Raw genomic sequence first — 15,669 nt, 5'->3', positions numbered from 1 at the left:
AGCAAGCGAGAGAGCGAGAGGAGTGCGCGACAGTTGCAGAGAGAGCGACGACAGCGCAGTCGCGCAGCCCGTCTCTGTGCATGTGTGTGAGTGTGTGTATGTGTAGGCCATCGCACAGATGCTGCTGCGCCCAAAGTGGCAATTTGAATTGAGCGCGCCAAAAATGCTTACAACCAACTAATAGACGTTGTTTGTTTGTTTTTATACTGTGTGTGTGCAGAAAGGTGCTAGAGGGGAGTATTATTACAAAATTAATTAAATAAATAAATATTAGTGAATTGCAATGTGAGAATGAAAATTGAAATGTGTATTGCAATTTGCAATTACAATACTATACATAATAATTGTGCAACTTCGTATACTATAATACCACAATTTGTATAATAACATATATGTTATATATATATACATATATATAATAAATATAACAAATATTATAAAGTATTATTGTTATATTATTATAATTTAAAGTATGTTTCTAATAACAGAAATTTACACTTAGGAAAATTATGGATTTATTATATTAATTAAAATTTTGAAGTTTTGTACAAAATTTTTATTTCTTCAGATATTTTAATAATCTTTTGCTTATGGATCAACATGGATCAAACATAAGGAACAAATATTTTTTTCTTATCCCCACTACTTAAGACAAGCTTAAACTATTTAATATTATTTTTTTCTTTAAAAGCTTATTAAATTGCAAAAAGAAAAACATATATTTTAATTTGTCTTCAACCTTTTCTAAGCTACTCCTAAACTAAACCTATTTTAAAATACCCGGTAGATCTGAGTAAAGAGTATTTCAATTGCTGTATTTAAGTTTACTTCTTCTTTTTTGCAAGTTTTCATTTAGAGATTCGAGCACAAAGTGCAAGCCATTTGCAGCTGCTTGGTTTTGCCAATTGTCGATGGTTACTTTAATCTTAACTGCGAAGCGATGATGATGGGGCCGCCAAGACGAAAAGCCTGTAAGTCTGAAAGCCAAAGACGAAGATGAAAACGTAGCTGAAGCTGAACACGCAGACGAAGACGATGAAGCCAAAGCGTGGCAGCCTCAGGTATTTGGGTTAGTGTGTGCGGTTTTTTTTTTCATACACACTTTTTTTTGGCTACTGAAGTTGGCCATAATCAATGGCAATTATTGGCACTGGCGATTATTAATAATTAAATGATTGCAAGCGAAAGGTATTCAATTGTTTAGCACTGCAATTTATAAACGTTTTACACACTCCAAAGACAGCAAATACTCGCAACTTACTCTCAGATAACTAACTAACAACTAAGGTGGGCTGCACTTCCGAGCAACAAAGAGCCGGTAAACCAATTAGTCTTAATTGCCTTTGCTTTTGCGAAGCCAACGCTTAATTTTGACCAAAAAGTGCCCGACGGCGTCAAACAGCGCAGAAGCCAAAGTCAAGTCAAGTGGGAAAAGGTGAAAAACAAAAGTAGCAATGGCAACAATAGAGTAACGAACATGAAGAGATAAAAATAGCAGGCGTTTTGCATACCAAAAATGCCGAAACAAAAAGTAAGTGGTAAACTCCCATCAGCGAAGAGATTTACATCAACTGATTATCGCTCATTGTCAGCCAGCCAGACAACTGGCCTCTGTTTGATAGCCTCGACGTTGAGCAGTGTAGATCAAACTGGAAAAGTCTCTTGGTATCAAGACCTTGCTGGAAAATTGCAAAATGTTCACGTGTTATTTACGCGTTAATCGTACGCAATCGAAAGACGCCGTAAAACAATTAAATCAGAGCAGAGATGAGTAAGGGGAAGGAGGAGGGTGAGGAGGGGGATTGCGGGCACTTATTTGCGCCAGGGTTGCCGCAGTGCCATTTGCATTTAGTCGGCTTAACAGGGCGTTAAGTTGCGCCATCATATATGGAGGTAAATAAAGCCATAAAACTACAAAATAACAAAATAAACACACACATATTTTGGTAATCAGCCACAAAAAGTCAGTAGAGCATCATCAGAGGAGCGTTGTTAGTGAAAAGTCGTGATATACTTGGCATAATTAAGGTGTTAGCAAGTCAAGGTTGGCTTTAATTGTGCGCAGCTGGAAACTCAATCTCTCAAGTGATTCCTTTTCCTTTCTAAAAACGCATTTCACTTTTTTCGCCAACGCATTTCACTCGTCTGCTGCAAATGCAACACAGCAAACAAAACAAACACAAAGTAAAAACAAACACAAAGTGTGCAACATTCATGTGAAATTGTTAAACAACACAACAAAAAGCAGAGCAACTATCTACAGTCAATACTTCATGTTTGTTTTTTGTTGTCTGGCGCATTTGGAAATCGCTTACCAAATCAAGTAATTAGCTTTTTGATTTACTAAACGCGCTAAATTGTCAACTCGCATGTTTTATTTTCCTTCGTTTTTCCTTTATCTGCTTTATGTTTGCATCTTCGTTTTTCGTTTTTTTGTCTCCTCGCTTTTGCAAATTGTATTTCATATTCGCGCACATTTCACCAGCGACAAATAACAAGTATACGCAACCATTTGACTCACTTTGTGGCATCAACAAAAACAACACTTATTCGACCACTTCGACATATCTATAAGCTGCACTTTACTTCAACTGCTGCTGCTGCTTTAAGTTGGTTTCTTGCATTTTCCCCCTTAGTGGGGGACATCAGCCAATTGGCGATTTCTCTTTCTCGGAAAACTTTTGCAATAATCATAAAATTTTAACACAAATATTGAGCAAAAGTAATTATTATAAATAAATGCCGCAGTCTTCGCATAATTTCGCGATGTCTGCATGACAAAATCTCGCCTCACAGAGACTCTACAAAGATAATATTGATTCAACTAAATGCTGCTATTAATTATTTGTTCATACATTTGGGGCATCACAAAATTCAAATAAGCCCAGCAGCATAATTTGAAAGGTTGCAGCAAAATTTTGCTTGACAAAATATTAGTTAAGAGGTAAATAAAATTATATTGCTATGAGCTAACTTTATAAATTCACTAAAACAAATTAGGGCATCACAACAAAAACAAAATAGGTAACTTAATTTAATTTAATACACAAATTTAACCACTTTAAAGTCTGCTTGACAAATTGTTGCCTTAGAGATAAATAAAATGATATTAATATGAGCATACTTTATAAATTCACTGAAATAATTTTAGATGTATTTTAACACAGATATTAAGCTAAGTAAATGTTGCTTAGGAGGCATGTGAAAACAGTATCTGAGGAAGGAGAACAATTCATAATATGTATATAAAAGTATTGAATCAGCTATTTGTTATAAATGAGAGAACTCTTGGGTCAAGAATATTATCGATTTAACCATTACATTTTGAAGGGCAACTAGTTGAGACATTTTATTAGTCTATGAATGGAATCGATAGGTCAAATAATAGTCAGTAAACTGCTTAGAGGGCAACTAGAATAATATTGATTTACAGCAACATTACAATGAATTAAACTACCTTAAAATGAAGGCAATCAGACATAGAGGAAAAAAGCACGGCAAACTGTATTTAAAATACTCCAAATAGTCAACTAAATTGACAGCATTTTTGTATGAGAAAAAGAAGATTAAGAAGCAATAAAAGTAATATAAATTTATATAATATTCAGTAATATAATTGAGCCAATATATTAAGCAATTAAGTAATATATGTTAAGAAATACAAATAATATTCATAAAGTAATATAATACTAAGTACTCCAATGGTAAAGAATCTCGAATCTATAATGATTACATATTAATTGAAGATAATCTACATTGAAGAGTCTCTATTATTAGCCAAACAACTAATATAAAAGAAGCACACAAACAAAATACAAACTATTGCAGATATTCAACAAATTTAACGTCACAAACTCAGCCCTATCAACAATATAAAGCGATGATATCACATTAGAGCAGGTTAAGGTATTACACCAATATCTCGGCAATGTTATCAGACAACGAAACTTGTTCGTATTTAAAGGGGCGCTTCGCTTGTTAGCGGCACAGTTCGAATTCTATCGCTAGATCGTTCATATCAACAAAGCGTTCAACGTTTGAAATCAACAAAGCGTGCAATATTTGCAAATCAAACTAAATTCATATCAACAAAGCATTTAAAAGTTTGAAATCAACAATAATTAAAAATGGGTTGCCACAAACACGAAGAAACTACGCCGATGGAGGCCCCCAAATCCAAAGGTTGCCACGAACGTAGATCGTTTGGACCCTGGTCGAAGATGCAACAACAACAGCAGCAGGAGCAGCAACATCATCATCATCATCACCATCATCATGTGCATTTCAATGGCATGGTCTGGGATGTGAAGTCGCAGGAGAAGCATGGACATTGTCATAGAAGCAAGCACGCTGGACACTGGTGGGGACATCATCAACAGTTTGCCCATTTGCCACAAGAGCAACTTTTGCATGAGGCGCCACCAAAGTGTTTTTTTCGTGGCATGCGACAGAGGAATCACAATTTGCCCAATTACGAGTCGAACATCGTGTTTGACTATAGCGAGAACTACAATTAGACGTACGATTTGCTTCTCTCTCATATTTATTCTATTCAAATTGCTATGGAGACGTTAATAAGTCCATTGATCTTTGCGTATACTTAATTTTAGGCTTAATTATAACAAAATAGTATTGTAATTATATTAATCTGTCATTGAATAAAGAATGATTAATGAGCAGCAGACATTATAAAGTCGTATCTAAACACAAACACACACAATACAATATATTGTAGATAAGCAAATACACAATTGTGAATTTCACAATCTCAACAACTTTGGTTGTCATTTGTTTTTGGTTTAGAGGCAAACATGTGAAAGCAGTATCTAATAATCAGGGAAGGCAGAACAATTCATAATTTATCAAAGTATTGAATCAGCTTTTTGTTTTGAATGAACCCTCAAACAAAGAATTATAGTATAAAATAGTTATTATCATTACATTTTGAAGAGCATATAAGTTTTATGAGTTTATGAATGATTTTGATAGGAAAAACAGAAGCCAGTAAACTGATAAGCTACACTGAATAATACTACGTAAAATACGCTATTCAAAGCACTTTGACAATGTTAACTTTTTGGTATAGAATAAACTTACTTGATCATAAATATTTTAAGGAACTGAATCTGAATATAAATTGAATATGAATTACACAATTTTCAAATAAATTTTGTAATCTTAATTCAATCAATCCCAAGAGAAAGAAACAACCTTTCTTTAATCTTAAGGAATCTATTACTACTACTACTATTTAATATTCAATTAGCAAAACTCATTCACAGAACCATTCTTTAATTTTAGAATTCTCTTAGAAATGATTCTTAGTCAACAACTATTTAATTTTATAGCCAATGTGTTAATTAAGTTTTCAATCTACTCCTACGTTAACAAAAAATAAATAATTATTTAATAGTCTACCTTTTTTCATTAGTATATTAATTCATTTCCTTCGAAAATCATATAAATTTAAATATTACGAACTCCCTCAATAAATTATTGAAATTTATTCAAACTTCTTTCAAGTTTTTCCGCCTAGAATTTATTCACTTTTAGGTTTATTTTTGAACTCCGCAACTAATTGGAACCAAAGCGATTTATGATATTATTAATTCGAATTTCACTAAATTATCCAACAAAAGTTTACAAGCTACAGTCATAAATTGACTTTCCCAATTGGGTTAAGTTCGCTGGGCCATTCTTATTTGGTTGTATTGTACATAAATAAAGCACACGATGTTCGTGAACTGACAAGAGGCCAAATCTTATAGATAAACATCAATGGGGATTGTGGATTTCCGCTGTTGCAAGTCGCTGTTGGTTGCATGCCCTTTGAATTGATTCAGTCGAGTTTTGGGTTTGGGTTGGATTTAATTGTAATCTGGGTGAATTGTGTTGCGCACATCTCACGCTGATGCTTCCGCTACGTGGCAGATAGTTGAAGACGTTGCAATCGACGGATGCTGCCACCAGAGCATAATAATAATGCAATTTCATGCTGCATTAATGTTGCACTTGTTTTCTGAACTAATTCTTATATAATATGAGAAGGGAAATCATAGACGCTTGCTTACTTGCTTGATGGCTGACATTGACAACATTGATTGATTAACTTGAGAAGTGAAAATTAACCGAGACACAAATGGCCACAAGACACGAGCTTGGCCATTTCGATTGAAGGAGAAACTGCCAGCAATCTAAGCATCCATCCATCCATTTCTATCCTATGCCCAATCGCAGACAGGCACATCATCTGGCTTGATATGTGGCCAAAAACATAAAAAAGAAGAAAAAAAGTGGCGCGACGCAGTTGCAACAACTCCTTGGGAGGCAGCAACCACTTTCACAAAACTTCGTTGCCAAGTTTGCCTTTCAGACTGTTTCGACCAGTTCGAGCAGCGTTTGCAATTCTTATTACAGAATCAGGTGCAACTTTTGCTTTTGCTTCAACTCAGTTGTTGTTGCTGTTGTTGTTGTTTATGTCACTGAACTGTGCGATGGCAATTAGGCCGCACGTTCGGTTGACAGTAAAAGTAAGCAGGAAAAGTGAACGCAATCGAAGTTGACCCGCTTTTTGTTGAGAGAAGCAGCAGCAGCATCAGCAGCGGATGCACAAGCTGAAGAATAACCAATACTAAGACTTGTTATTGCCTTGTTGCCAACGCATGTGGCACGCAGCTGTGCGGCAAGAGCATTTTTTGGAAAAATCTCGTATGCCGATCGCTGCTTTAACCTAAAGCCAGCGGCAAGTGTCGTGTGTCAGTAGAAGAAATTATCCACAAAACACAAAAACACACACCAAAAAACCCGGCAAGCAGTAAAATACAATTTACAAACAATCTCGCGCCCCAAACGAGCAATTGGCGTGACTTAATGATGCATAAATCAAATCTCAGCAATGTCTATATACTATACTCGCCATTCAGATACACACAAATGTGTCTGGGGCAGCTGCAACTTGCAAGATCATTTGAATGCCGCTTTAATTGCCGCCAATGAAAGTAACTAAATAAAATAAATAGAAAAAGAAGAAAACAGATAAACCAAATAACCAGAATTTCCAGCCAGACAGCTCAACGCACCACAAAAAACCAAAAACAAACGAAAACAAATCTTACTTTTATTTGTGCACACAAATCGAAAATTCTTCTTTCACTTTTCGCAATTTCACAACGCTCGACAGCAAGACGCAATATTAACAGTTTTTACTTATACTTTGTGAAAATAATAAGAGCTTTCAAGCTCTTAACTCTTATCTTTTTATGTGGTGTGACATTCAAACACCTTTTCATTCAACCATCTATAAAATAAATGTTCTAAAACTGTACAAAACTACAAAATCAAAAACTCTATTATTTATGGTAATATTATAAAAAAGCAAAACTATTCATTTCACAAGCTTCCACAGAAGTGCGCAATATTATGTGTTTATATTATAGAAGTTCAAAATAATAATAATAATAATCATATGCATGCTAGAGTCTATACATTTGATAAACTGCGACTTTCAAACACCCTTTCTTACAGCAATTATTCGCAATACAAATTTTGGGCCATTCGAATTTCTATATATTATATTATATATATAATTATTACAAATTATTTATCTAACAATATTTAATTTTATTATACTACTGCGACTTTAAAGTACATTTTATTTTCTGATAACCCAAAAAAGCGTCCGAGTGAATTATTTTAAATTTGAAACTATTTATAGAGCTTTTGGTATATGTATATAAAAATACACATCGAAAATGTCATAAATATATAATATAAATATCTATGATAAAAAATAGCAAATAATTTAAATATTTAACCCTCTTCAATCTCATAACAACTAATGTCATATTGACTTAGGTTAGTGTATACATTTGTGTATACTTATTGGGCCTAGTATTACACCATAATCTTCCCCATGTTATCACACAAACTTTTTCGCATATAAAGTGCGAATTTTCCTGTTTGCGACACAGTACGAATTCTATCGCAACTTACCAAAGAGCTTATCCAATATGGTCAGTCCCAACAACGAACAGCAAAATGCGGCGCCCAAGCACCAGGGCTGCCACCAAGGCAAATCTTTTGGACCCTGGTGGAAGTTGCATCAACAGCCACAGCTAGAGCAGCAGCAGCATCACCATCATCATCACCACCATCATCATCATATCACTGGAATGGAGCCAAAGCATGGCCATTGCCACAGGAACAGATCTGCCTGGTGGGGTCGTCAAAAATGCGGGCAGCAGCCCCAAATTGAGCATTTTCACAGTGCTTGCCCACTGCACCAAGAGGCCCCACCTGCCAGGCCAAGGTGTATTTTTCGCGGAGGGCCACGCAAGGAGACCATGTTCGATTATAGCGAAAACTACAATTAAGCGCGGCATTTATATCACTGCAGTGTGTTTGTTAATCGGAGCACTTTGGAGAAAATAACGTTTTTTTTTTTGCAAGGAGCTTGAAAATTTTCACAAACTAACCGCGATATTGAAGCGCAGAATATACCAATAAAAAAAAACAGTATGTTCTTTTAGTGGTCACACTGTTCGCAAAATGTACAATCGATAAATAAAGTACGTTCACCTGTGAATGTCACAGCTGATACCAATAAACAGCTGAGCCGCTTGTTTTTGTTTACTTTTGTTCAATTGAATCTAATTTTCAGTAGGAAGAAGTTTGAAGTCTAAAATAATATATTTTTAAATAGAAATAGATGTTTGCAAACTTGCAGTGAAAGTTTCCGTTTTATTTCGACGTCTAAAATACCTTTCCTTGCAGCACCTTGTCGATAAAACGACCCCAGCTATACTCCAGCAATGCATAAGCCTTTTGTTTCTCGGCTTCCGTTAGAGCCGAGTAGCGCAAGGAGTTGTAAGCGAGACTCTTCAACACTCGGATGCCAGCATTGTTAGGAGCCAAACTCATGATGGCATAGTAGAAATCATAGCTTAATCCTTTAGCATTCCAGAAGCCTGGATCATCGTTGCATATAACCACCGGAATATCCAAGGCCATGTACTGAGCACCCGGATGATTACGCATGTCCCAGACCAAGTGCAGCACCTGATTCGAAATCGGATTCAACTCAACGGCTATTTGACGCGTCTTCACGGCATTCATGAGAATGGGATGCTTAACCAATGCGAAACCGTGGCCAATTCGTGTGGCATTCAACAGCAGCGCATCGAGCAGATTAATATCCGTTGAAGCGCTATACCAATCTACCAAAAGATTACAACTATAATTATCTTTCGTTTTAGATATAAAATTATAACTAACTTGTTTCGCCAGCATGCAGAAATAGACGCGTGTTGGGTGGCAGTTCCTTTAGAACCGAGATTTGCTCATAGAGCGGCTTGCCTTTATCCTCCTGGCCCACCAAATCGAAGCCCACGACAAAATTGGGAAACATATTTCTGCCAAATCAAGCAAAGAAATTAATTATCTTGATCAATCAATCAAATAAGCTTTACTTACTGCAACAATTTGAACTGTGCAACATTCTGACGCATCTTCTGCTCGTCAGCACCGCGCCACACGGCATAGATAAGCTTGATGCCCAGGAAATTGGGATGCAGACGCACAAACTTCTCGTTGAGCTGCAGCAATTCACGCACCGACTGCTCCTTGGGAAAAGTGCGTCCACTGGCATCATAAAGCTAATGGAAAGCAGTTAGATTAGAATAAATTATGGGAAAAGATTGCAAACTCACTTCATGCAATCCAACTCGTAACTCAGCGTACATCACATTGTCATTGAAGAGCTCCTCGAGCAGCTGCCAGTGATAAGCACGAAATGCAGGCAAATAGTAGATAGCTTCACTTAAGGTGTCGAACATGCCCTGGAACTTGTCCCACACGGCCGTAATCGTAGGATACTCCACTGCAACAATTGAAAAGGAAATCATTTCAAGACAACTCTTTCAAGTATAGCCGATACTCACACTCTGGCACCGGCGTATACAAGTTGAACAGTCGCTCCAAATTCTCGTCGTACAGAGCAGGATCAATGGAGTTCCTACGCTCATCGGCCACCAGCACATACTGCGATGAACAGCCATGTTCCTTGGGTGCTCGTCTAAACGATAAACGACTTCGGCCCTGCGCATCTGTGCAACGTAACATTCCCGGCATATAGGACATGTTTTGGACTACCCACTTGGAACTCACTGAGGCCGTGTTGTGCAGATGAAGCACAGCTCCTTTGGGCATTTGCTGGAGGAATCGAAAGATGGCGCTGCGATCGATCAGTGGCTTAGCCTTGAAGAAGTGCATTGCAGCCGCATTCTGTTCGGCATTGCGAAATCCTTGCGCCAATTCACCCAGCTTGTACTGCATGAAGAGATCATCGACCTTGGCCTCATCGCTGCTGAGACTGATGCGGCCTCCAGTCATCAGCTGCTCCTCGGCATTCAGCACAGCCTGGCGTGCTTTCTCATAGCCTGCAAAGAAGAGGGAAAATTATTGATTTCATTTAGTTATAACACTTAGCCTGATTAGTTCTCAAAACTACTATCCTTTTAAAGATTGTTGCAGTTTCATATTCACAGATATATTTAAATACTGTTCAAAATTAATAATTGAGAATAAATTAGTCATAAAAACTTCATATTAGCACCAAGGAATGAAAACAAAATAAGTTTTATGAATAGAATGATTGTTTGCTTAGACCTTAGAATTTATCAGGCAAGTGTTATATACAAGTTACTCGCAGTTATTTAATTCATACTTAGAGCATATTCCCTTTGGGCAGCAATAGAGCCAAGCAACATTCCAAGCAACAGCAACAAAAGGTGTTTCATATTGACCCTGGTGATTTGATTTGGCCCAGTTAATGAGCCGCCTACACAAATATTGACTGTATTTCTATTTGTTGACACGTTGTTCAAGTGCTTCGCACTTTCTTCCTGGACTATTCCAAATTTTGAGGTCTGTCCGGTAGCAGCTCACGTCAAGAACTGTTTGTGCTCGACGACGCCAAACACAAGCGACAAACAGACAGCAGGCAAATAATAAAAAATAATACAAAACAAAATTGTTTTAACAATTGTCTAAGCTCAAGCCATTATTCAACTAATGTTGTCTTTATGCCTCTGGGCTCCGCCTATGCCTTTCCCATTGTGTTTTTTGTGTGTTATTTGATCAGAAATTGTTCTAGTCTAGCAGTAGCAAAGCTTTTCGCTGCTTTTCGGCTGGCTGAGGAATGGATCTGCATATTAAGTGTGTACGAAAAATTATAAAATATACTTACGTCCAATAATTTGCTTACGCTGTAATAAACTGGTAAGGTGTGTATGTTAAGTATACGACATGTTGGCGGTAGATAACTTTGTGATCTTAATGATTGGCGAATTTCGGCTACTGTAAAAAAGAAATATAATTTAAATTTACTATATAACATTTAAAGCTCTTATTTTAATTATATATATATATTTTTTTAAATTTAGTTTGGGGAACATTGTTTTTTTTAAATGCAACTGCTGCAAATAAAAAAATGTTTTTATAGAGATGAAGTCTTAAGATGATGATGAATATCTTATACGACAATTTTATAAAATTATTTACATATATTTTTATTAAAAATAGTTTTTTATTAATTATATTCCAATCAGGAAAAATTCCGTATACACTCCCTATTCTTTTATCATATCAACTGCCGCATAATTTACTTCTCCCACCTCGTACAGCATAACCCGCTGTCGAGCAGCCTGATTTAATTGTATTTTGGCAAATTATCACTGACGTTTGCGGACACGCTTTGTCGCTTTCAAATCGCATACGAAATGAGCTCGGCTCAAAGCTTCGTGAAGAGTGAAGATTGTCACGACTTTGGGGGCTGGGTGTTTACTTAACGGTAATTGGAGGCATCAATTGTCAACCCCATCAGCGAGTGGATAATATTCGCATTTATAAGAAATAATTTGTTAGTTTTAGATGCATATAATTTAAATATGATTTGTCAAATGTTTATCAACTTAGATGAGTAGGCACAAAACTCATCTAAGCTGAATAACATTCCGCAAAAAATATTTGAATTGTTTGCATTGGAGTTAAACAGAACATAAATAAAATTTCCATTGCATTCTTAAGTGTAATTTAATCTAGATTTGTTAAGAGATGCATTAAAAATAATGTTGTCTTAATGCGCAATGCACAACAAAATAAATTCCTGACAAATTGAATTACTTTTTAATTGTTGCCTTCGAATAAATTCAACGTTGAATCAAATTCGTTTACAAGTCTTTCATGCACTTGACAATGATTATTCAACTTGTTCACATCGCTTTCTCTTTCGCTCTCACATCTTGCTTTGATTTGGCAAATTTTTACATTTCTAATTCAATGTCGAGTATCAATTTTAGTGGCCCCAACAAACAATTTGGGTTAGTAAGTGAATATGCAAAAATTTAACTAAAAATATACAGATGCTGATAACACTCTAAGTAAATGCCGCATCGAATCACAAATACTCTACTCAGTCTAAATGATTTCGTTATTGCCTTCTACTAATTGAATTTTATTATAAATTTAAAAATTCATTGATAAGCATATGCTTTGTATTTGTGTCTCTTTCACACTTGTTGCTGCAGTTTCCTTTGCCTTGTTAGTGTATTCACATGTAAATCCAAAAACACACACATGCATACAGTGCATAAGCTGCACACACTCACACAGAAGCGTAGGTGCGATTTTTGTGTGTAGTATTTTTCGCGCCCCCTGTCGGTCAGCCTGCGCAATTTGCAAATCACTGACATTGAACTCTGCCACAGCTGGCTGCTAGCGTCGACTGCGCAGCGCGAGAGCAGCCAAAAGCTGCGTCAGTGGAGAATTGTAGAGATGCTGCGCTGTAGCAAATGATACGAGGATGGCTGGCCGACCAATCGCATTATCAGTTGTAGAGTGAACGCCAAGCGACGCGAGTGATTTGAGGCCAAGCTTATAAAATAAATAAATAACATACATAACAATTTTGATTTTGGAACTGCGCAATGTGGTGGACGTTGTTTTGCCTACTTCTGCCCTTATTGGGTCAACTACAGGCAGCTGATCAAGGTATGCCAAAAATCGAATGGATAATTTTACATAACTGACAAACTCTCCACTAGCCTATGAAACGCTACGAGAACGCATTATGAAGGCCGAGCAATTGGCCTCGCTAGGCGGTAATCTCTGGCTCTCTTCCGACGAGGAGAAGGCCAACAGCATTCTGATGAATGCGAAGCGCGCCGAGATTGCCGAGGGCATCAAGAATCCCGAGAAATATCCACCTGCCATGCACTTCTTCCAGGGCAAACAATATGTGAGGCAAAGCGAGGTGTTTCGGATTATACAAAAGATGCCCAAGGGCGCCTTTCTCCATGGACACAACACGGCCATGGTCAGTTCCCGTTGGATTATCACCAATCTGACCACAACCAACAATCTCTACACATGTCGCGACATCAACGGGCTGCTAATCTTCACCTATGATCCCGCCAATTCCAATTGCCACAGCGAGGAGCAAAATGTGTGCACGGAGCGCATCAATGCCGAGGATCGGCATCAATACGAACGACAGCTGGAGAGACACATCAACATGCACAGCACAAAGCCTGAGTGTAAGTGAGAAAGAATCTCTTCTTAACTTCACTTTTGATTACTTAAGCTGCTCTACTTTTTTGTAGCGCTTTTGCCACATACGCAGAAAATTTGGCAACGCTTTGAGAACATATTCACCACTGTGGATCAGCTTTACAAGTATCAGCCCACCTATTGCGCCTTCCACAAGCGACTGCTGGAGGAGCTCTGCGAGGACAACATCATCTATGCTGAGATACGTGCTTCACTCTCGCCTGTAAGTATGCAATAGATTTTTCCTACCTGCTGCTCACGAAGAAGATAGTTGTGGATACTACTGCTTAGCTGGTGAAATAACGACTGACTAGGAGAGCAGCTCTACTTATTTAAAAGTTTCTTTATTTAAGGTTTTGCATGAATCAGTTGCCAAACTATTAAATTGGGGTAGGCTTATGTCAATAGGGCATTGTGATAGGCTAACAAAACTCAGAGATTATGAAGAAAGCAACTCAAGCGGCAGACTGGCGTCTCAATTTGAACTTATCCTGAACTTATGAGCTCATTAGCCCAGCTTATCAGCCAGCCGAATTTGTTCATATACAGAAACCGCAAGGGAAATCCCAAAATCTCTGCAGCTGTTCATTTCAAGATTAAGTTATGTAAATAAAACTAGGAAAATAATGTGTGGAATATTTTAACTAATTAATTGAAGTACTTATGAGAAATGAACCCCAAATTCGTTTGATGACTCCTTTATTTGAACAACAACAGCTTTATTAATCAAACAGAGCGCAGCTGTTCTTATCAGCTTCTGTTATCAGCTCAGCTTATTATATGGTAATGATATATTTGTATACCGAAATTTTTGTATGTTTTTAAGTACTATTGGTATATTTCTCTCATTATTATTTGTAATTGCAATCGTACTAAAGTAGTTGGCTTCCTTGCAGCTTTATGATGACAACAATCGCACTTATAGCTCGCTGGATGTGGCCAATCAATTGGAACGTATTGTGGAGGAGTTTAAAGCCAAACATCAGGACTTTGTGGGTCTTAAGGTGATCTATGCGAAACGCAATCGAGCATCAGAGGAAAAAATGGGCAACCACATAAGGACGTTCAAACAGTTGCAGTAAGTTGTAGAAGATAAATATTTGGTTTTCTTTTTATATTTTTGAAGCATTGCAAAACAATGAGAATATTGAGATAAGTAATTTCCTTTCTATAATGCCAATCATTCGACTGTTCGCTTCATCAAGTGAATTTTTTTTTCCTTCCATTTAATACAGACTATTTTAGGGATATTTTATTAATCGTGTAATTTCTTTTTGGAGTGCAAAGTTCCAAGTGTTTATATACACGATTTTAATTCCATTCCAAAGCTATTGCAAGAGCTTTAAAATAATCCATTGATAACAAAATGCCTTCTTCATATTCACAGCGCTGCCAAACCGAACTTCATCATAGGCTTCGATATGATTGGACACGAGGACTCAGGCAACATGCTGAGCAAGTACGTCAATGAGTTCTCCGATTTACCCAACACTGCCAACTACTTTTTCCACGCAGGCGAGACAAGTGAGTAGCCAACTTTGGATACCTCAATCACAGCTATTATATCTTTCTCTTCTGTTTTAGATTGGTATGGCCGCACCGACTGGAATATGATGGATGCCATACTGCTGAACACAAAGCGCATTGGCCACGCCTTTGCGTTGCCCAAGCATCCACAATTATGGTCCACCATCAAGAAGCGCAACATTGCCATAGAGGTAAATCCGCTGTCCAATCAAGTTCTTGGCTACATTTGGGATTTGCGCAATCATCCCGCCAGTTTTCTGATTGCTGAGAATTTCCCCATCATCATCTCGGCCGATGATCCTGGAGTCTGGGGCGCCAAGGGACTCAGCTATGATTTCTACTACGCTTTCATGGCCATGGCCCCAGCTGAGGCAGATTTGCGTTTCCTCAAGCAGCTAGCGCTGAACTCCATTAAATATTCGGTGCTGACGCCGCCGGAGCGACGCAAGATAAATCGTGTGTTCCAACGAAAGTGGACAGAGTTTATAGCAAACATTTTGAATCCCAAGTTTAAGTAGTGTAATTCTAAAACTAAAC

General features: G+C 37.3%; 2 protein-coding genes across 2 annotated transcripts; one reads left to right on the top strand and one right to left on the bottom strand.

Moving 5' to 3' along the window:
• Positions 1 to 8,605: 8,605 nt before the first annotated feature.
• On the bottom strand, positions 8,606 to 10,969 carry LOC132787118 (adenosine deaminase 2). Its single transcript, XM_060794015.1, has 6 exons — positions 10,724 to 10,969; positions 9,939 to 10,436; positions 9,708 to 9,877; positions 9,472 to 9,653; positions 9,274 to 9,410; positions 8,606 to 9,215 (listed from the first exon to the last, which is right to left on the bottom strand). Exons 1-6 carry the CDS (start codon positions 10,794 to 10,796, stop codon positions 8,752 to 8,754), a joined length of 1,524 nt encoding a protein of 507 aa, XP_060649998.1. The 5' UTR covers positions 10,797 to 10,969; the 3' UTR covers positions 8,606 to 8,751.
• A 1,914-nt stretch (positions 10,970 to 12,883) lies between these two features.
• Positions 12,884 to 15,650, top strand: LOC132787119 (adenosine deaminase 2). Its single transcript, XM_060794016.1, has 6 exons — positions 12,884 to 13,047; positions 13,101 to 13,592; positions 13,659 to 13,828; positions 14,502 to 14,683; positions 14,993 to 15,129; positions 15,190 to 15,650. Exons 1-6 carry the CDS (start codon positions 12,984 to 12,986, stop codon positions 15,648 to 15,650), a joined length of 1,506 nt encoding a protein of 501 aa, XP_060649999.1. The 5' UTR covers positions 12,884 to 12,983.
• Positions 15,651 to 15,669: the final 19 nt, after the last annotated feature.

The sequence above is a fragment of the Drosophila nasuta genome, chromosome 2R, assembly GCF_023558535.2.
Source record: "Drosophila nasuta strain 15112-1781.00 chromosome 2R, ASM2355853v1, whole genome shotgun sequence".
NCBI classification, from domain to species: Eukaryota; Metazoa; Arthropoda; class Insecta; order Diptera; family Drosophilidae; genus Drosophila; species Drosophila nasuta.
This window is presented reverse-complemented; position numbering and strand designations above follow the sequence as displayed.

Bases quoted from the DNA above. Each gene is read 5' to 3' on its own strand.
- LOC132787118 (XM_060794015.1), bottom strand. From the start codon at position 10,796: ATGAAACACCTTTTGTTGCTGTTGCTTGGAATGTTGCTTGGCTCTATT. The intron at 9,654-9,707 runs GTGAGTTTGCAA...GCTTTCCATTAG, and splicing joins TACGAGTTGGATTGCATGAA to CTTTATGATGCCAGTGGACG. The intron at 9,411-9,471 runs GTAAGTAAAGCT...TTGATTTGGCAG, and splicing joins GCACAGTTCAAATTGTTGCA to AAATATGTTTCCCAATTTTG.
- LOC132787119 (XM_060794016.1), top strand. From the start codon at position 12,984: ATGTGGTGGACGTTGTTTTGCCTACTTCTGCCCTTATTGGGTCAACTA. The intron at 13,048-13,100 runs GTATGCCAAAAA...ACTCTCCACTAG, and splicing joins ACTACAGGCAGCTGATCAAG to CCTATGAAACGCTACGAGAA. The intron at 14,684-14,992 runs GTAAGTTGTAGA...TCATATTCACAG, and splicing joins AGGACGTTCAAACAGTTGCA to CGCTGCCAAACCGAACTTCA.